At 57.4% G+C, this 21,425-nt stretch overlaps 1 protein-coding gene across 1 annotated transcript in view; it reads left to right on the forward strand.

Moving 5' to 3' along the window:
* Window positions 1–21,425, forward strand: part of ALDH4A1 (aldehyde dehydrogenase 4 family member A1) — a 29,887-nt gene that overhangs the window by 1,722 nt on the left and 6,740 nt on the right. The window contains exons 2-8 of the mRNA XM_058304275.1: window positions 9,930–10,023; window positions 10,931–11,023; window positions 14,771–14,818; window positions 15,560–15,715; window positions 17,421–17,570; window positions 17,640–17,714; window positions 18,906–19,093. Of these exons, the coding sequence (XP_058160258.1) occupies window positions 9,930–10,023; window positions 10,931–11,023; window positions 14,771–14,818; window positions 15,560–15,715; window positions 17,421–17,570; window positions 17,640–17,714; window positions 18,906–19,093 (804 nt within the window). The remainder of the gene's footprint in view (window positions 1–9,929; window positions 10,024–10,930; window positions 11,024–14,770; window positions 14,819–15,559; window positions 15,716–17,420; window positions 17,571–17,639; window positions 17,715–18,905; window positions 19,094–21,425) is intronic.

The raw sequence follows: 21,425 nt of genomic DNA on the forward strand, positions 1-21,425 counted from the left end.
TGCCAGCTAAGGGGTCTGGTAAAGGTCTGACTCCAGACTCTTGCTCTTAAATACCCCTGAGTTGAGAGGGGAAAGAGAGCATTTTGCCACTAGATCCCTGGGCTCAGGTTTCCTCTTCCAGTATAGCAGCTGGCCCTAGAACAGGGTTTCTCAGACGCTGACACTTTGAACCAGACAATCAGCTTTTGTTGTGAGGGTTGTCCTGTGCATTTTAGGATGTTTAGCAACATCCCTGGTCTCTACCCACCAGTTACTAGTAGCACTTACCCCAAACCTTTTTTGGGGCATTTTTAGTGATAACTCTCAGTTTCCTCCATGTAAGACTCTAATACTGAGAAAAATGGCCTCTTTTGAGCAACTGGTATAGGCGAGCTCTTTAGCCTTGCCCTTTTTGCCTGGAATGCTAGGAATCTCAGAGCCAATTTAAAAAATGCCTTTCATAATGTGTTTTCTTTCAACTTAGTGAATACACGTCCATTGTAAAAAATACAGATAAAGCAAAAAATAGCTGTGAAAATACAAAACCACACAGAAGTACACATTGTTAGTGTTTTGATTAATGTCCTTTCAGCAACACACGAATATGTACTTTTAAAAAAACGAACATAAAAATTGGCTCCTTCTGCAAATACTTTTTGTGGCTTGCTTTTTCACTGCAAAGTCTTGTCTACTTTATTATATGTCTCCAAGGCCTCGGACTGTGGCACTTGTTAAGCCCTCAGCAAATATTTGGTGAATGAATGAAATCCTGTGAACCACATGATTCTAATTGTCAACAGATATTTGATCACAACCAGACTTGAGGCTCAATCACCACAAACACATGACCCTTTATGGATGGACCAGTGATGGCCCATATATATATATATATATATATATAAACTAGCTCAGGCATGTAGTAGGCTAACAGTGAATGTTCAGCTCTGTCTCTTTCTTTTCCTTGTGCCAGACCCTGTTGGATGCTGGGAGTGTAGGAGAGAGGTCCAGAGATGACTCAGTTTGGAACCCCTGCCATAGGTTGGAACTGACCACCGCCCTGCCCCTGTCATTGTCCTGGGAGACTTTGGACTTCTCTCAGCCCACCTGTCTATTTAATTTCAAAGAGGAACCTCCCACCTGAAGCTTTGCCCCACGCCTGCCCCTTGGAAGGGCATAGGTTGTCTGGGGCAGGGGGCTGGACGTACTTTGCTTGCTCACCCCTCCAAGCAGTTGCAGGGACAGTGCCCCTTGCCTGGAAGGCCTGCCCTCGCCTCCTTGGTGAACCTTTACTTATCCTTGCTCTGTGGCCTTGGCAAAGGGGCTCTCCTGTGGCCCTTCAGTGCCATCATCTGTAAAATGGGAATAACAGCCATGTTGCAGGTGGTTGCAAGGATTAGAGATGATGTGCCCTGTGGCTTGCTGGGTGCCTGGTACCCAGCGTGTGCTCTGTGCATATCTGAGGGGATGAGTACATAGCACCTCCATTGCCCATCCTTGTTGCTTGAATTGGTAAACTCTCCACTTGGGTAGCCGTTGGCACTGGCCCATGCTCAGGGTTCTCCGGGCACGTTGCCTCAGCTTGAGGCGGCCCCAGCCCTCTCCTTCCTGTGCCCTGCACCTTGCTCGGCACACAGAAGGTGCTCAGTGGCCTGGGCTCCTCCCAGAACACGGAGCATGGGTTGGAGCCAGACCTGCTGGGTTGACTCCTGGCTTACCAGCTCTGGCCTCGGGCAGGTTACACAACCCCGCTGTGCTCCCTCCTTAGTGTTCTCAAATGGAAAAATAAAATTGTTCTGGATTCTTAGATGAAAAGCACTTAGAAGAATGTGGATATATGGAAGGCTTGGGAAGTGCTGCTGTTATTATTATTCTGGTTCCCTTCCCCACACCAGCTACCCCAGGCTACCCTAACCGGCTGCCTCAGGCTACCCCAACGGCTGGTCCTTGATCAGGAATCTCCAGGCGAGAGGGCCCCAGCAGTGCGCTGGAGGTGCTGGGGAAGGGGTGTGAAGCTCAGAAATGTCAGGTCCCTACCTTTGCCCCTTCTAGTAATTTACCCCAGCTACAGCCTGCTGTTGGGGGGCTCCTTCCCTCCAGCTCTTTCTTGGGAAGAGCCCTGCACCTGGCCTGGCGGTGCCAGTGGACAGCTGTGTGACCTTGGGCAGGTCCCTGCCTATATTGGGACAGCCTCTGCCCTCAGGTGGGAAGTGAGGGTCTCCCTGGATGGGGAGGGGGACTGACCTTTCCCATCAGCCCCAGCTGCCCTTTCAGGGTGGTGAGAACCACGGGTCTCTGAGATGTTCCGGATGCTTCTGCCCTAGCATCTGTCTCCTGAGTGGGGAAGATCTGGGCTCAAGTCCTGCTCCCTCGTGAGCATGAGCATGAACATAATCTCTCTGGTCCTCTGGATCCTTGTCGGTAAAGTAAAGGTAACAACAGCATCTCCCTCTTGTGTTTGTAGGCAGCATGTGACCTGGCTTTCTGTAAGGGCTTAGTAAATATTGCCAAATGTTCTCATCCTGGGCTGGGGCAGCCTCCCCTGGACTTGGCTCTCCCCCCTCCCCTCCTGGACTGCACTTTCTCTCTGCTCCCCACTGCTGGTCCTTATCGGAGTGAGAAAGTGGATCAGCCTTATCAGGCCCCAGATAGCAGCAAAGCCCGGTAATAGAAGAAAGGCTCATTTCCTTTCTGTTTCGCCTCTCCTTGGCCTCTGCCACTCCCCACCCTGGCCAGTGGGACCCCAGAGGCCCGCATCCAGCCAAAGGTGTCAGCAGAAGAGTGCTGACCTGGAGCCCAGCTCTGACCCTGCTGGTCCAGGAACCATTGTCGCAGGTGTGTTAGGCTCAAGGTGTCCAGCGGCAATCAGAGTGGACACGTGCCTGCTGTGCAGAGCTCTGGAATGACGGCTCTCACCAGGGCTGGAGGACAAGTCTGGCACCGTGAGATGATCTGATAGGGTCCAGTCCAGGCTGTGTGAGGGTAGCCAGGTAAAGAGGCGCAGAGACGCGTGTTCCTGGCAGAGGGGATTGCCAAAAAGACCAGGGTGGCTAGATTGCAGCCAGTGGGGGGTGGGGGGGGCGAGGGGTGGGTAATGAGGTGGAAGCCCTAGTAAGGATTCTGCATTTTTAGAAGAAATGAGAAGCCACTGAGTAGTTTTGAGCAGAGCTGTGCGTGTGTGTGTGTCATGATAACATTTTCAAAGTAGAAATGTAACCAGATTCCTCTAGGTTCTTGGCTGTGTTGCATAAAAGAATTTGAGAACATGCCAGTTTAGTTAGGCCTGTAGTTTATTAAGGAAATGAGAGAAGAGAATAGAAATGGGAGAAAATAACAGTCCCCAGGTGTACTTGCCTGCTGCTCCAGGCAGAGAGAGGGATTTAGCTCCTGTGGTTGCTTTTTAAACCATTAGTTATTCCTCCCTGTCTTAATTTTTGGGGGAGGGCTCCCAGCTGTTTGCAGCTTTGATTGATTACCTGAGCTGTCATTTGGGGGGTGGGCGGTGATAAGGCCCCTGGAGAATATCCGGAGCTTTTCCTGGACCCCGGACGAAATCTCATTCCAAATGGGGGAACTTAGGGGGTTCTTCCAGTAGCTTTCTGGAGAGTCTTACCCTCAGGGGCTTTCCAGACAGGGTTCCATGGCCATGTATTTCACGACCCTGTTTTTCTGCCAGGTTTTAGATTCGTCTTCCCATTCCTAAACTAGCCTGCCTCAGAAATAGAGCTTTGTCACTGTAGTGTGTTGGCTTAGCGGCAAGAGCGGAGCAGTGAGTGACTGTTGCAGAAGTCCAGGTGAGGGTGTAACTGAGGGTGAAGAATTAACGAATTGGAAGTTGGATGTAGCTCAAGTGGTGGAGCGCCTGCTTCCCATGTGAGGTCCTGGGTTCAGTCCCCAATACCTACTGAAAAAAAAAAGGAGTTAAATAATTACTATTACTAAATCATTATATTGATGCTTTATATTATAAAGTAGTGAAAGGTTAATATCGAAATTACTGAAGCTAGCTAGAGTGGTCTCTCCCCTGTCTAGACTTAACCTCACCCTTGTGTTCGCTTACCTTTGTGATGGTAATTCTAGATCACCTTTACCTTTGTTTATAGATCAGCCTGGTTCTTGTGAATGTTTACAATTGGGATGGTGCATTAGTCAGCCAAAGGGATGCTGATGCAAAGTACTGTTGACTTTTATAAAGGGTATTTGGGTTAGAAGCTCACAGTCACAAGGCCCTAAAGAGTCCAACTCAAGGTACCATAAGAGGTACTTTCTTACCTAAAGTCGTCTGCCACAGGTTGAAGCAAGATGGCGGGTGATCTCTGTGAAGGTTCATCCTGCTTTCTTCCTCTTCAGGCTCTGTGGCCCTGGCTTCTTCTGAACTCAGGTGAAGGCTGGCATAAGACTCATCTCTCTCCTCGAGGTTCATTTCTTTCTGGGCTCAGCTGCTCTGGTCTCCTCACAAGGTCAGCTGTAGACTGTCAGGCTCATCTCACTTCCCAGGGCTGTAGGGTCCTCTGTATATCATTTCTGAGAGCCTTATTTTCAGCCCGCCAAGGGGGCTGGGACTCAACACTGAATTGCACTCTAGTGATATGGTTGAATCAATGCCCTAATCTTAACATATTTTAATCAGACATCTCGGCTGAATCTAATACAACTGGGTTATCATGCCTAGAGGAACAAACCAGTTTACAAACATAATCTTTCTTCTTGGGATTCATAAATAATATCAAACTGCCACAGGTGGTAACCACCTCCACCCACCTCTGTTTAACATCCGTATGAAAGACCTTGTAACGGACACTTGTTCTGTATACCCCTACCCCCAGTCCTTGTGACTGACTCTGGTTTGCTATGTCACCCCTGTCCTGTTCATTAATGTTTATTAATGAAGGAGCCTGTGTCCAGCTCCCCCAATTATTCAGTAATAAGTACCCGGATATTATAAAATATTAGAATTTCTGTAGATCAGAGAGGCAGTTTTGGGCCAGGAGGCCACTGTGCTCCATTGCTTGCACAATCAGTAAACTCTTTCTCTCTTTGAAACTCCGGGGTCTGGTCTCAGGAATGGCTTTGAAGACACATCAGGAGAAAAGAACCTGCTTTTGCCTGGTATCAGGAACTCACGGTTGGGAAGTGGACTTGGCCCAGTGGTTAGGGCGTCCGTCTACCACATGGGAGGTCCGTGGTTCAAACCCCGAACCTCCTTGACCCGTGTGGAGCTGGCCCATGTGCAGTGCTGATGCGCGCAAGGAGTGCCCTGCCACACAGGGGTGTCCCTCGCGTAGGGGAGCCCCACACGCAAGGAGTGCGCCCTGTAAGGAGAGCTGCCCAGTGCAAAAGGAAGTGCAGCCTGCCCAGGAATGGCGCCGCACACACGGAGAGCTGACACAGCAAGATGATGCAACAAAAAGACACAGAGATTCCCATGCCGCTGCCAACAACAGAAGTGGACAAAGAAGAACACACAGCAAATAGACACAGAGAACAGACAACTGGGGTGGGGGGAGAGAAATAAATAAATAAATCTTTAAAAAAAAAAAAAAGAGCTCCTGGTGCTCAGGAGAGGGTGGGAGCAGACCCCACTCTCCTGCGTGACCTGGGAGTTCAGGCCCTCGGCGTTCCCTTGGTTTTCCCACCTGCAGATGCCTGAGGTTGCCCTGCTGGCCTGTGTCCCCCAGCCCTGACCTCCTGTGCTGCGTGGCCCTTTTAGCCCTGATCCTGGTCCCTGCAGAGGTTTGGGAACAGCTACTTTAGGTCTTGACCTGTGAGGTCCCCAGATAGGCAGAAGGGCCACCCCAAGTTGTTAGGGGAAACTGAGTGAAATCCAGACACCCCCCCCCCACCCGATGCCTTCTTCCTGCACCTGGAGGGCTGGGAGCCCTCTAGCAGAGGTCAGGTTGGATTCACTTCTGTATCACAGCCCAGCACCTCGTAGTATTAATGGCTCCGGGTTCTGGGCTCCTAGGTTCTTGGCTTATGTCACATAAAAGAATTTAAGGACAAGCCATAGGGTAGGCAAGGGAGTAAAGAGTTTATTAAGAAACAAGAAAACGAGAAAAGAACATGGGCTGAGGCCGGGACCGCGGACATGTGCGGAATGAGATGCGAGTCCCAGGTCGGGGCTTTTTAGTCTTTCCTGCCCCCCCTGCCTAATGTTGGGGGCACCCAGCTGTTTGCTGTTTTGGTTGGCTGTCCTTCCTGTCAGTTCTCCGGGGGCCAATGGTGAGGCCTTTTGAGGGTATCTGGGGCTTTGCCTTGACCCTGAACGGGGCTCTCATTCCAAGTAAGATCTTCGTGGCTGGCTCTCACAGGGTCCTCCCGGCAGCCTTCCTCTCAGGAGGTTTCCAGGGGTCTCACGGCCGAGTTGTCCGCTGGGCCAGCCGCCTTCCCCCTTTCACTGTACTAACCTGCCCCAGAGGTCCTCGGGAATGGGTGATGAATAAACGAGGGCTTCTCCCTGGACAGGGAGCTCGTCTGGTGGTTATCTCTGTGCGGAGCGTGCTGTGGAGGAAACCAACCTGGGTTAGCGAGGCTCGCTAGAAGGTCCTCACAGATCCTCAGACAGGCCCTGTCCTGTGGGTGATTCATTTCCGCCTCACCTGAACCGCTGGAACGGTGTGCGTGTTATTCTGAAATGGCCCATGAGGTAAAAAAGTTTGTCAGGAACCCTGGATTATTTTTGGCTGCAGTTGAGTATCTCTTACAACTCAGGTTGATCTTTGAACTGTCCCCTGTTCCCCGAGCTATGCTTGGACTGACGGACAGCTGGGCCAGGACCTGGACACTTTGCAGAAGTAGAGAGAGTCTAGTGCAGTGTGGATGACCCTGAGTTCACAGCAGACTTCTGCCCTGGGGGAAGGTGGAGAGAGGCAGAGCAGGGGCGGGCTGAAGAATTATTATCTCCAAATTTCAGGTGAGGAAACAGGCTTGCAGAGTTTGTCAGAACTTGCCTACATCACGGAGCAAGTGTGGATTTGGGCCCCAGATTTGTCTGCTTCCAAAACCCATCTTTTCCTCATGACTCCAGAGAGGGGTTATGACATCCCAGCCCCGGCACCTCCCGGCGCCCAGCGGAGCTGCCTTCACTGGTTTCGGGGGGTTGCTGCTGCTGCTGCAGCCCTGAGAGGGACAGTGACTTCCCTCGGGGCTGGCAGACGCTGCGGGATGTGGGGGCCCTGGGCAAGCACAGACCCTGGCTCTGCTCAGAACCTTCTAGATGGCCCTGGGGTAGACTTCCCCTCCTCTTTCCTGGGGGCTGTTGAGACTTGTGTCTCCTTCCCCTTCTCCTGCTGGGTAGGTTTTCCCTTGGAGTCCCTAGTCTGAGTCCATTAACCCTTGAGGGGCTGTACAGCCGGCCTCTCCTTCCCTGGGGCAGTAGGTGGAGGGACAAGAGTAGATGTTAACTTCACATCATGTCAGGAGTCTTCCCAGCAATCTCCTGCAATGAGCATCACTGTTTTACAGAGGACGAGTGATGTGCTCGAGGTCACACAGCTAGCCCTCAGCAGAGCTAGGCTGGAGCCCCAGCCTGTCCGAATCCCACTCTTCTTCCTTTGAGGTGGAGCAGTGAAGACTAGATAAAGTGAGGGGAAGGGCAGGGCTCAAGGAATGTGCCTCTGGCTTCTTGTGGGTGTGGGAGGGGGGCAGAGCCACCAGCTTTGGGGGGAGTGTGCGTCGCAGTCCCTGCCTATCTTTCTGCCTGCAGCTGCCAGGCCCTTTCTGCTCCCTGCGTTGGGCATTTGCACTTGCTGTTCCCTCTGCCTGTATGCTGTTCCTGGCTCTTCTGAGACCTGCCCCTTCCCCTCCTTCAGGGCTCAGCTGAGAGGCCAAGGAGAGGCCTCTCTGACCTCGGGCCAAAGTAGCCCCTTGTTTGCTCACTTATGCTGTCTGTAGTTACCGTGCTTGTTTCTTGACCGTGTTTCCCTGGAGGTCATCTCCCTGCAGGCAGAGCCTGGCCGTTCTGGTCACCACTGTGTCTGCCTAGAGCAGTGTCTGAGTGGCCTTGAGGAAGGGGTGACAGACCTGCCAGCGTGGTCCCCAGTCCTTGTGTCTTTCCTCTGGGCCTCCCAGCCTGGGTCTTCGAGACTTCAAACCCCTTGCCAGTGAGAAAGAATAAAAGTGGCCCCTGACGACTGGAACGGATCTCAGGCTCACGGCCAGGCCCCTGTTCTCCTGGACATCAGCAATCTCAGGCTGGGGTCCTCTGAGACCAGGATAAAAGGAGACAAAACAAGCCCACTTCGGGCAAGAGCAAGATCCCACCACAAGGTACCAGGCAGCCCCCTCTCTTGCCAAACGTGTGACTGTGCCCAGTCGTAGAATTGCCCCACTTGCTGATAGCCGCCGTCCAGCAGAGCCTGGTTCCTTCAACCCTGCCCCAGATCGCCACACCAAAGGCCCAGTCCTCCAGGTGGTTCTTCTGACGCCCTCCTGAGACGCCCACTGTCTGCCTTTTGTGCATGCTCCCTGCTGTCCTAGGCAGCACAGCCACCTTGTTTGCCCCCGGGCGTGCTGCCGGTGGCCCGAGGGCAGAGATGCCAGGGGGAGCTGACAAGTGGGATTTTCTGGACTCCAATCCAGGCTTCTCCTGATCATGTGACCTGAACAAGCCATTTTCCCTTTTAGGGTCTAACTTCCCATATGTCTGAAACAGGACCCTGTGCTACCTAAGGTGTCCTGTGTGCATTCGGGCTTTGTTGTCATTTTCCTCGTTTACAGATGAGGAAGCTGAGGCTACAGCCGGGAAGTGGCAGAGCTGCAGCTGTGGAATGACTGACCCCAAAGTCCTGGCCCTTGCCCGCCAGTTACCCCATTCTGTGACCCCCCACGTCAGGGGTGGGGGTGAGTGGTTACTAGTCAGTGAATCCTTGGGTTCAAGAGTAAATAAGGGAAGCGGATTTGGCCCAGTGGGTAGGGCATCCGCCTACCACATGGGAGGTCCGCGGTTCAAACCCCAGGGCCTCCTTGACCCGTGTGGAGCTGGCCCATGTGCAGTGCTGATGAGTGCAAGGAGCGCCCTGCCACGCAGGGGTGTCCCCTGCATAGGGGAGCCCCATGCACAAGGAGTGAGCCCCGTAAGGAGAGCCACCCAGCATGAAAGAAAGTGGAGCCTGCCCAGGAATGGCGCCGCCCACACAGAGCTGACCCAACAAGATGATGCAACAAAAAGGAACACAGAGTCCTGTGCCACTGACAATAACAAAAGCAGACAAAAAGAACACGCAGCAAATTTTGCAGCAAATGAACACAGAGAACAGACAACTGGGGTGGGGGGAGGGGGAAGGGGAGAGAAATAAAAATAAAAAATGACTCTTTAAAAAAAAAAAAAAAGAGTAAATAAGGTCTCCAGAGCGAGGGGTTCGTGAAACCCGGTACCCTGCAATCAGACCTTGAGCCCCCAGTTGGCCCTCGCTGTGGCTGTGAGCAGAGCTCAGGGCGGGCCTCCAAGTTCACCGTCCACCTGGATGGCCCTGCCCACCCGCTGCCCTCAGCACTTGACTCCAGGGGAGCCTCAGCAGGCTCGCAGCCCATGACATCTGCCCTTCACTTAGAAAAAGCAGTGACTTGGGCCTGTTCGGGGTTCAGGCTCCATTCTGGGGACACGAAGGGAGAATCATCTTCTAAGTGTGCCGGATGCATCGGTTGTTTTGCATCTGAATTTAAATCTCAAACAACTTTGTGAGCTGGTGTGCATGTTCTCACTTAATAGACAGGCTCAAAGAAGGCAAGCCCCGTGCCCGAGGACACGCACGTGTCCAGTGGCAGGATGGGGCAGGACTGGGACTTGACTCTTGGCTTTGGACCCCGAGGCCAGTTCTCGCCCCCAGTTGTTCCGTTGCTCTGGATCTCGGGCTTCTGGGCCACCTGGGGCCCCTGACAGAGGTGGCGGGGCTGGGGCCGGGCTGGGGCAGCCAGCGCTCACCTGCGTGCCTTGTTCCCACTCCCGTGCGCAGGCTGTGGTGGAAGCACACGTCCTCCCTGCAGGTGACCAACGAGCCGGTCTTGGCGTTCACGCAGGGCAGCCCCGAGCGAGAGGCGCTGCGGAAGGTAAGGGGGCTGGGGTGGGAGCACCCGTCAGGGCGGGAGCAGCCTTGGGAAGAAACCTGGAGTTTGGGGTGAGCTGTGGGTCTGGAGGATGGGGAGGAGGGGGAGCGGCGTGGCGGCAAACGGGGGCAGCTGAGTCCGCCCGCCCAGGTACATTCGTTTTCTGGGGCTGCTGTAAGAAACGACCACAAGCTGGGTGGCTTAAAACAGCAGATGTTTATTCCCTCACGGCCCGGGAGGCCGGAAGTCCACAGTCCGGTCTTCGGCAGGCCGTGCTGGGAGGGGTCTAGGGGAGGCCCACTCCCCCTTCCTCACCTGGCAGCGTCTGGGGGCCCCGGGCATTCTTGGCTTGGGGCAGCGTCCCTCCATGTCTGCCTTCTGCTGGGTCGCTTTTCTTCTTAAAAGGACACGAGCCCTTGGTCTAGGCCCCACCCTATCCAGTGTGACCTTGTCTGAACTAATTACGTCTGCAGCGACCCCATCTCCAGATCAGGTCACGTTCTGAGGCCCTGGGCATTTGGACTTCAGCATATCCTTTTGGGGGGCACACTTCAACCCTCACACCAGCTCAGGGGTCGCCAGCCCACAGATACTTTCTGCTGAACACTTCCAGTTAATTGCCAGCATCTTAAAACCGTGTGGTTTCACCTAAAGTTCAGCCTCAGTGTCCCGTGTATTTATCATGGAAAGCCCTGGCTATGCTGGCCTCGCCTGCCCCTGTGGTGGCAGTGGACTGGGGCTGCCGTGCTGCACCCAGGCGCAGGCCCCCGTGCCCCTCTCGCCTATCCTACTCACTTATCCCCCTGCCTGGATTTTGCAGACTCTGTAGCAGGGTTGTGGTGGGGGGAGAGTGGGGGCAGGGGCAGAACCAGTGGGGAGGTGCCCCCTTGCACTCTCTCTCCTCTCCCAGGCCTTGAAGGCCCTGAAGGGCCAGACAGAAGCCATCCCGTGTGTGGTGGGGGACGAGGAGGTCTGGACCTCAGATGTGCAGTACCAGGTGTCGGTAAGTCCAGTGGGAGGGCAAAGCTCGGCCTCCCCTCCCTAGACTTGGGGTCTCCCTCCCAACCCAGCACTAAGCTTGTAGTCCATAGGAAATTAAATGATCTGCCCGATTTGGGGGTTCCTCTGCAGTGGGCTGCAGGCCCCCACCACTCCCTACTGCACACCCAGCTCTCTTCACCCAGTGAGAACAATGGCCGCCTGGCCTCAGGCATCTCCTGAAGTGTTTGTCTCAGCAGGGTGTTTCCTATTGAAGGAACACTGACACCCACCTTCACTGAGTTAAGAAGTTAAGAGGGTCATCCCATTGCAATTTATCCCTTATTATGGCCGTGATCATTTTTGCCCAGAAAAGTTTAAAGCAAACACTGATGTAGGCTATGAAAAAGAAACAACAATGTGTATCTATGTTTTGAAGCTCTGTAATTTGTGAATAAATGGAGTCTTTAGCTCTGTGCAATATGACTAGTTGCAAAATATATGCCAGGGTATGTAAATGAGGTGGCTTCCTCTATGGCATTACTAGCTAGAACCTGTTTAAAGTAAGACAGCTTCCAAAACAATGGCTTTAATTCTTTCTAGCAGGGCCTGTGGTCTGTTCAGTGTCCTTTTTAATCTTGGTAATAAAGCCCCATCCATCCATCCATCCATCCATCCATCCATCCATCCATCCATCCAACACACATTTACCGAGCACCTCCTCAGCACCAGGCTCCGTGCAGGGCGAGAACGTAGCTGGAGCAAGTCACATGAGGCGTACACGTCAATAGGGAAATGGAGTGGATGTGGCTCCAGGGTTGAGTGCTTGCTTCCCATTTACGAAGTCTCCAGTTCAGTCCCTGGTACCGCCTCAAAACGAAACAAAACAAGACCATTCCAGATGGTGAGAGGTGCTTTGTAAGAAGAGGACATGACCCGTGGATTGACCCCAAAGGAGGAGGCCGAGCCAGCCCGAGCCGTGGTGGGAGCCCGGAACCATCCCCCACTGGCAGACAGGATGCAAGTGCAGAGTCCCAGAGGTGGGAAGAGGCCTGAAGGGCTGCAAACTAGAAGCAGCCAGGGGTGCCGGCGCACAGCAGGTGATGGGGAGAGCACAGGAGGGGTGAAGGGGGTGGTACGAAAAGTCATTGTCGACTGTGGTTAAGAAGCCTCTTCCAAGGGTGCTGCGACACCACTGGAGGGGCTGAAGTGAGGGGAGACTTTACTAAGAGCCCAGTTACTCACGGTGAGAGTACGCTTCCTAATTTCAAGAGGGCAGAGTGATTAAGAGCGGGCTTGGTGGCCGGCGGTAAGCTTGGCTTTAGATGCGCTCTGATGGACAGTCTTGTGGGACAGCCAGGGAGATGGAAGGGGAAGTGGGCTTGAGATACGGGACGAGGGCCTGGCGGCAAGTGGGTGACCAGGGGAGCCTCCTGGGAGAGTAAACTGGGGGATGAATTTAGGACAAAGTGAGAAGCGTGGTGGGCCCCAGAGGGCCTGCCCGGCAGCCACCCCCTTACCCGCGCCGGCACAGTGGGCCTCTGGCAGCCTTCGATCAGCCTGACCCCCTGCCTGGCCAGGTGCTGGGGCCCGGTGGACCCTGGCTGGGCGGTCAGACTTCCCCTTCCCTGGGATGTCAGAACTGGCCACGGAATCCTTCGCAGGGGCCGGGAGCTGTGGGGAGGGCACCTTCTCACGGGGACCAGAAAGCCAAGGAGGCAGGTCTCAGAGACGCAGGGGCAGAGGTGAAGGAGGGTGATCCTGCTGTGTTCCCCTCCTCGTGGCCACAGGGAGGCCCCTTTCTGGACTGGCCCTTAGCCTCCCAGGCCTCCGTGTCCTTGTGTAAAATGGAGAATGACTGGTGTGCCACGGGGTTGTCAGGTTTGGATGAAGTAACGTACAGTGCTTCGTGCCTGGCACGCAGCAGTGGGTAACGCGTTGTCGTCTAAGCCGGGGCATGCAGCTGGGCCATCAAAAAAGAACCAGTAAGCAAGGGGCAGAAATGGGCTCTTTTCAGCCCTTGAAAGTTCAGCTGCTGTGTCAGGAGCCTTCCCCCCCGACCCTGGCTCTCAGGAGGCCTGGTGGGGGTCTTGTGTGCTAGCATAGTTGGGAAACAGTCCTGCCATGGGTAGATTTCTCTATGGGGTGGTTGGAGATTGGGGGCTGGAGTGGATAGTCAGGCCCCACGGCCTGAGTTTCTCAAGCCGGAAACTGGCAAGCGCTTTTGATGGACCAGGAAACCCTGTAGGTCTGTAATTAGGGGACAAGTAAAGGGTTTGCCCTTTACAAAGGGGGTTGCCATGTTCTGGGTATGACTGGCTGGAACTGGAGCAGGTCCGTGAGGGCTGAGGGGGCACGAGGCTGGAGGTCCCTGCAGTGGGGTCAGCTGGTCTTGGGAGTGGTCAGCACAGCCTGAGCCGGCTCACTTGGCTCTGGATGTCTGTAGGGAGTGTGTGTCCAGGTGCCATGCGAGAGCTGGTTCCCACGACCTCACTCAGCGCGTCCCTGTAACTGCACCTGCTGGGCCTCCTGAAGCCGTGGCCGGTACTGAGGGTGTTTGAGCCAGTGATGCCCTGGCCACTTCCGTTCCTGCCTCCCTGACCGGCTGGGGCTTTTTGGCCATTTGGCCCTCCTTGGTCTGCTGGGGTTGACTTTTGTCCATTGGGAAGGCCCTGTCCTAAGCCACCTTCTTGGCTCCAGGCATCACGGGCCAGTCTCAGATGTGAACGGGATGCAGGTGACTACTGAGCCAAGGGTTAAAATGAGGAAAGGACTACTTTCTACGAAAATCTGGATGAGTGCTATCCAAGAGAACTTTCTACAGTGATGATGTTGGAAAGTCTGTACCTGATCTTGCAGGGCAGAGCGCCCAGTGATGCATGGCCTTCCAGCACGTGACCAGGGAACGGAGTTTAAATTCCAATAGCCACGTGTGCTAACAGCCTCGGTGTCGGCGAGCACAGGTGTAAATTCACCAAAGACCAGTGGGTGGCAAAAGAGTTGACAATGGTGGCGTGGAATTTGTGGCCGGCCCTGGATAGGGGTGAGGGAAACTTCGCCCCGCTGTCACTCGTGTACTCACTCAGCACCAGCGGCGTCTGTTTGTAAATGTTTGTCGAGGATAAATCTGGGTCTCATACAAGGGACTTGAGAAGTAATTGCCCCATTCCCTGGTGAAAATGGGGGTGGCAGAAATCCCGGGAGTTTCACCACACCAGCTTACGGTTCTGTGCCTCATGCGGCGACAAGCCCCATGTTCAGAGATGCAACCTCCTGCCAGGCCCGGTTTGGAAGAATTTTCTTCTGTGACCCCATTCGACCTCACCTCCAAGGTGCGGGATATGTAGCCCCCACTTTCCAGAAGAGGGGTCTTGGAGAGGAAGGGAAGTTACCTTGTGGAAGGCCCCGTGGCTAGGAAGTGGCGGGGCTGGGATTTGAACCGGTAGCTCTGGCTGCAGAGTCCAGGCTTGCCCTGAGGCGCTGTGTGGGCGGTGTCTCCTGGACCGTGGACTCCTCTGGGGTGGGGGCCCTGTTTTACTCTCTCCTCCTCCTCCTCCAGCAGGTGCTCTGTAATGACTGGGGACAAATGAGTAGAGCTTCCTTCTCTCGGGAGGGAGAGCCGCGAGGGCCGAGGGGACTGGCAAAGGCCTGAGGGAAGGAGGAGAGGGTGTCGGGGGATCTTGCCCAGGGAGCGAGCTCTGTGTCCTGCCCTCGCCCCCCGGCCTGGCCTCTCCCTCCTGGGCCAGGGCCTCACTCCTCTCTCGTCTTTCAGCCCTTTAACCATGGACACAAGGTGGCCAAGTTCTGTTACGCCGACCAGGTGAGTCCCTGGCGACGCTGGGACCGAGACTGCTGCCCTTGCCCCCTGCTGTGCACGTGGGGGTGGGGGTGGGTGCCAGGGGCTGCCTTCCTCTCTGCCCTGGGCTGGGGGGTGGGGTGAGAGCTGCCTTGGCCAGGGCTGGGACCCTCTGGTCGTAGTGGAGCAGACCCTGGTTTGCAGAAGGCTGGGTCCTAGAAATTGGAGAGCCAGGCAGGGCTCTGGCAGTCAGCTCCCCTCCTTGCCGTCCGCCTCCCCCGTGGCCAGCAGGAGGGGTGGGGGTGATCTGTGGGGGGAATCGGGGAACTGGTGTCATGTGGCGATGAGGGTGGTTGGCATCTGGGGTGCCAGCAGCAGGCGTGTGTCTCAGGCTGGGGCTAAGAGCCAGCGAGACCCCTGACCGCAGGGCAGGAGGCCCTGGATGGTGGGTGTGGGGGCCCTGGGTGACGGTAATAAGGCGAAGCCTTTCCGAGACCATGAAAGAAAGCCCTAGCAGGCCTAGCAGTTGGGCTGCTCGGCACCAAGTCTTGGCCTGTTGACTGGCCCGCAGGGCCTCAGGCCCCCCCAGACCAGGAGCAGGATGGTGAGGGGGCACGGTGAGCCCCTGTGGGGCAGGGGGTTGGAGGGCCACGTGGGGGGGCAGTACTTCCCGGGTGGAGAGAGGCCCCCTGCTTGTCTCGTCCCTTGCTGACTCCCCGGGACCCTTCTGCGGGGAGGAAGCCCCAGCTTTTGGCTCTCTCGTAGGCCCTGCTCAACAAAGCCATCGAGGCTGCCCTGGCCGCCAGGAAGGAGTGGGACCTCAAGCCTGTGGCAGACCGGGCCCAGATCTTTCTGAAGGCAGCAGACTTGCTGAGCGGGCCCCACCGGGCAGAGATCCTCGCCAAGACCATGGTGGGACAGGTGAGGACGGCTCGGGCAGAGCTGGGGCGGGGCGGGAGGCTGCTGCACCCCGCTCGCTTCTGCAGATGCCAGCTGACGTCCTCCGCGCGCCCTGCGCTGCTCTGCTTGCCAGAGACCCAGAGTTGTCCTCTGGGAACCAGGCCTCCGAGAGGGGACAGACAAACATGAATTATTCAATTGCGGAGGGGGCTGAGCCTGCGTGTTTTGCCGTGGAAATGTGTCCTCCCCTCCATCGCCTGCGTCCCAGCCCCAGGCCTGGCCTTTGTCCTGTTTTGCCTGGGCTAGCAGTTGCTCTTTGCCATGTTCCTGTCTCCAGACCCACACAGACCCCTGCCGCCCTCCAAGTGACCTTTCTGATACCTCCGGCTGGTCACTCCTGGCTTAAGAACTGCCCAGGGCCCTTTGTTCCCGCCTCTGTCCGAGGTGCCAGCGGCTCTGCGCCCCTACCAGGCCGTCTCCACCTGTAAGGCCTCTGGGATCCTGACAGGGGCACCGCAGCATCCGGGTGTCTGCCTCTTCCCGCAGTGCTGCTCGGCCTGGAGCATTCTCTACCCAGTGTGTCCAGCCAGATGCCTCCCGAGGCCTCCTGAGCCTTCTCAGGCCCCAGATTGGGGAGCCCTGCCTCTGCTCTGGTTATGGCAGGGGTGCATTGGAACCTGACCAGTTCCTGTGCATTTGTCAGCCTGTAGCCGGCTTTTGGGGGGACAGTAGTCATTTCTTAACGTTCCCAGCCGCCTTCTGGGGCTCCGCGATGTGTTTTGTGGAGCTGTGAAAGGCTCTTGGGTGGTGTATTTGAACGAGGGCATGTTGAATGGGCGGTGGCCCTAGTGGCACCTGCGGGCTGGGGAGAGGGCCTGAGGGGAGGTCAGTTGCACCATCCCCAGGACCTGCGCCTGAGGGTGCAGCTGATGAGTTCCAAGGGTGATGATGAAGCCCGCGCAGGCTGCGTTTTGGCTCTGCCCATCTGCTCCCCCCGTACCCTGACTCCGCAGCAAGGGCGCCCTCTGCCGCGCGGATGTGGCCCTGCAGCTGCTCGCCCCAGCTGCGCCTGGCCCTCAGCCCTCGCTGAACGTCTTCTTTGACTCAGCAGCCTCTGGGGCGGGGGGCGGCCAAGGCTCCCTTTGACTGGAAGAGGCACACACTCAAGGTCAGATCTGATTTGCCAAAGGATTCCGAAGCTTGTTGGAAGCCCCTGGGCAGAGCGGGGCGTGTGCACCTCAGCTCAGCCTCCCTGGCTCGGTACCCTGCGTGGGGCCCACAGGGGTGCCCGCCCCGACCTGGAAGAGCCCCGTTCTTGGCCCAGACTGCCCCCCGTGAGGCCACGTCCTCCCCCCGCTGGAGGCCCGATTCTCCAGCCTCCCAGATAGCCGTCTCCGGTCTGGGAAGTTCTCCCGAGTTTGGTCTGAGCATAATGACTGTAGAGCCGTGTCCGTGGGCCCCGCTCAGGGTCTCTGTAAAGACAAGGACGGTATCGTGAGGCGTGCAGCCAGGCCAGGTGACCAGCAAATGCTCCTTACTCCCGGCCAGCCCCGGGGCCCCTCGGCCGCCGGCTAGCCGAGGTGATGTGGGCTGCGTCCTTGAGCCTCCCCGCCGTCCCGGCCCTTCCCTCCTCCGCTAAACGTTTCCCGGGCCCCGCTGCGGCCGAGGAGGGCCACTGGGAGGCAGTTCCGCCCCCGCAGACCCCCACGCCCACCCTCCTCCTCAGGGCAAGACAGTGATCCAGGCGGAGATCGATGCCGCCGCCGAGCTCATCGACTTCTTCCGATTCAACGCCAAGTTTGCCGTGGAGCTGGAGGGGCAGCAGCCCATCAGCGTGCCGCCCAGCACCAACAGCGTGGTGTACCGGGGGCTGGAGGTACCGACGGCGGGCGGGGGCGGGCGGGGGCTGCCGCGCCCCGGCCCTCACCACCTCCTCCTTCCCCAGGGCTTCGTGGCGGCCATCTCCCCCTTCAACTTCACGGCAATCGGCGGCAACCTGGCGGGGGCCCCGGCCTTGATGGTGAGCTGGTGGGTGGCAGGCGCGGAGGGGGCAGCTGGTCGCCCGTCCTAGTCTCACCCCAAGGCCACGGCTCTGCCCTCGGTCCTGGCCCCGGGTCTCGGGGAGCTCGGGTGGCGGCAGCTCGGGGCGGAGACGAGGCTTTGGGGTGGGGGACCTGGTCTGAATCCCGGAGGCCGGTGACCTGGGGCCAGACCCTGAGCTGCTCTGCGGCAGTTTCCTCCTCTGCGAAGTGGAACAATCAGGAAGGCTGATTCCTAGAGTTGTGCAGGTCGAGGGACACGGAGCAGGCCCGGCGCAGGCTTGGAATGGGGTGACGCCGTAACGACAGTTGTGGCCTGCTTTCAAGTGCTTCCTGTGTGCCGTGCCATTGAACACGAGCCGTAGACGGTCATCTGCTCTTTGGCAGCTCCCAGCAGGGAGGGCCCTGGGCATGCCTCTTTTCCACATGAGTAAACTGCATGGGGTGGTGCCTTGCCGCTCAGGTCTGCGCGGCTGGTAGGTGATGGGAGATAGACTCAGACCGTCTCAGGCCGAGGGTGTAGAGTCATGGGGCTCCCTGGCCACCATCGGGGCCTTTGCCCTTGATGAGCTCCCAGGCTGATGGGGAGACACAGCCCTGGCCCTCAGGGGTCCTTGGGAGCTCGTGGAGTGGTCAGGAGAGGGCCGGTGGGGCGGTCACTTGGCCTGGGCCCCTGAGGCAGGCTGGCTGACCGCGAGGGCCTCTGGCTCCTGGCCTTTGCGGAGTGTGTGCCAGGGGCGTCCTCGGGTACCCTGCGGCGCGGGGCACGCCTCCCAGCACCCCTGTGCCATGCTCACGTGCCCTCGGCCAGGGACACGTGCAGAGGATGCCTTGTAAGTACTTGCCGGCCGCACCCAAGGAGCCACAGCAACTCGGAAACACCCAGAACAGTCATGCCCAGGGGGTGACGGCAGGACCAGCGGGCGCCGGCTTCTGGGGCAGGGGCGCCTGGGCAGTGTGGCCCAGGCAGGGCAGGGGCGTGGCCTCCTTGGCAGAGGCCTTTGGCGCTCAGAGCGGGCACCTGGAGGAGGGGTCGGGGAGGGGACGTCCCAGCCCCCACAGGCGCCTCCGGCCCTTCCTAGGGAGCAGAGGGCAGGAGGCAGTGTGAGGTGGGAGTGGGGTCAGGCTGGTGGCCCTCGGCCTCGCGGGTCATCGTCCCTCCTCCTGAGCAGGGCAACGTGGTCCTGTGGAAGCCCAGCGACACCGCCATGCTGGCCAGCTATGCCGTCTACCGCGTCCTCCGGGAGGCGGGCCTGCCCCCCAACGTCATCCAGTTTGTGCCGGCCGACGGGCCCGTGTTCGGGGACACCGTCACCAGCTCAGAGCACCTTTGCGGCATCAACTTCACCGGCAGCGTGCCGTAAGTGCCTGGGCACTGGGGCGGGGTGGTCACTGTCGCCACTGTCCAGGGCCCGGGGCTGTCACGCACAGGTCAGCCATCTCCTGTGTCCACGTATGCACTGTGTGGCCGTGGGCCAGCCACCACACCTCTTTGAGCCTCTGTCTCTTCACCTGTACCATGGGAGCAATGAACCCGAGCTCGCAGAGCAGTTGTGGGCATTAAATAATTTAATGACCGGAAAAGAGCTTTGCTGGCTGCCTACGCACGTGTTTGGCATGTATGATTCCGATGCCACCTCTGCCACTGGAAAGGGCATGAGCGAGCTCAGACTGGATTGGAGGAGGGGAGTCGGGAAGGCTTCTTGGAGGAAGTGGCATCTAAGCTGAGACCAAAGGCATGAGTGGGCAAAGGGGAAGGGGAGTGGGTGGGGGAAGAGTGTCCTAGGAGAGGGAGCAGAGCCCTCGGAGGGAAGACTCGGGGCCACAGAGCACGTTGGGCTCAGGGAACTGTTGAGTTCTGGGCCTGCAGGGTCAGAGGGTGGAGGCAGGATGTGGTCTGAGACAGGGAGATGAGGCCGGCAGCTGCCCCATTTTTTTTTTTTTTTCAATTTCTCTCCCCTTCCCTCCGCCCAGTTGTCTGCTCTCTGTCCATTTGCTGTGTTCTTCTGTGACTGCTCTTATCCTTATCAGCGGCACCAGGAATCTGTGTTTCTTTTCGTTTGTGTCATCTTGCTGCGTCAGCTCTGTGGGTGTGTGGCACCATTCCTGGGCAGGCTGCACTCTCTTTTGCGCTGGGCGGCTCTCCTTACAGGGCACACTCCTTGTGTGTGGGGCTCCCCTACGTGGGGGACACCCCTGCGTGGCAGGGCACTCCTTGCACGCATCAGCACTGCTCATGGGCCAGCTCCACACGGGTCAAGGAGGCCCGGGGTTTGAACCGCGGACCTCCCATGTGGTAGACGGACGCCCTAACCACTGGGCCAAGTCCACTTCCCAGCCTCATCACTCTTATTCACTCATTTACGGAGCTCCCACGTGCCAGGCACTCTGCTGGAGCCGAGGCTGCAGCTGTGAGTGCCAGAAAAGGCCCCTACTCTCAGGATCTAGCCTAGCAGCTGTCAAGGCTCTTATAAGCCTCCAGGGGAGTCTGGCCTTTACCCCAAAGTCGGTGGGAGCCATTGAAGGTTCTAAGCAGAGGTAGGGGCTCAATGAGATTTCTGTTGCAAGCAGAGATGGCAGATGGTGACCCTCAAGTGGGACCCTGATAATGATGTTCCGACCTTGTAAAATTGGGACAATTTCCTATAATAGCCACATTTGGGCATCACTCAAGAACGTGGTCACTCTGGCTGCCCCGGGCCTGCATTTCCATTTGGGACCGTTGGCTGTAGACGGGCGGGTGCCCCTGCTTCCCTTGCGTCCCCACGGGTCCCCATCCCTCTTTTACTTTGCCTGCTTGGTCCGATGGGCCCTGCATGGGCAGCCTGTGCTAGATGGTATCTCTGACCTGGGCGAGAATTCTCCAGTAGCTGTAAGTGGGGCCCAGTTAGGAGACTGTCAGCCTCCAAGGGGGACAGTGACGACGGGTCCAGGGAAGAGATGGAGGGATGGGGAGGGGTGGGCAGGTTCGAAAGAGAGCACCGAAAGGGGACTTGGTGGCCTGGCCTGTTGGTGGGGGAGGGGGGTGGTGGTCACCCCAGGCTCTGGGTGGAAGGGGCCCTGAGCACAGGCTTGGGCAATTACGCTGGTCCCCTTGAGTTTGAGGCATCCGCGGGGTGTCTAGGTGGAGACGTCTGGGCAGCTGGGCATCTGGTCCGAGGCCCAGGGTCCTTCTCGTTCTCTCTGGGGGCACCTGCGGGGGCCTCGCGCCTCCTTTGCCCTGCCTTAGCTGCACACCCCTTCCCCACCGGTGGCGACGGCAGCGTGAGAATTGCTGAGAAAGGCCGTTTCCTGAAAAGGCCAGCCCTGCCAGCCGCGGGCCCCAGGGGGTCCCGACCCTGAGCGGGCAGAGCGGGCCTGGCCCCCATTTGCCATGCTGCGCTGCGCAGCGGGCTTGGAGGTGGGACAGTCATAAATTAGTATTAGCGGCGGTGCCGCCCGCTCCCGGCTGATTAGCATTTTTATTGTTTCGCGGTGCCGAGGTTGGTCACACTCCATAGCCTAGCCCCAGGAGGAGGCGCAGACCTCCGAGTGGCAGCTTGGGGCGGGGGCCGGAGCACACCCTCTCCCAGGCCCTCCTCGGCTTGGTATCTCCAGCCTGGGTGCTGGGCTTGGGGTGCGCCTTGCAGACCGCGGCCACGACTGGTCCCTGGCAGGCCCCTGTCCAGCTCTGTCCTCGGCACTTTCCTTAC

This window comes from Dasypus novemcinctus, chromosome 9 (assembly GCF_030445035.2).
Source record: "Dasypus novemcinctus isolate mDasNov1 chromosome 9, mDasNov1.1.hap2, whole genome shotgun sequence".
NCBI classification, from domain to species: domain Eukaryota; kingdom Metazoa; phylum Chordata; class Mammalia; order Cingulata; family Dasypodidae; genus Dasypus; species Dasypus novemcinctus.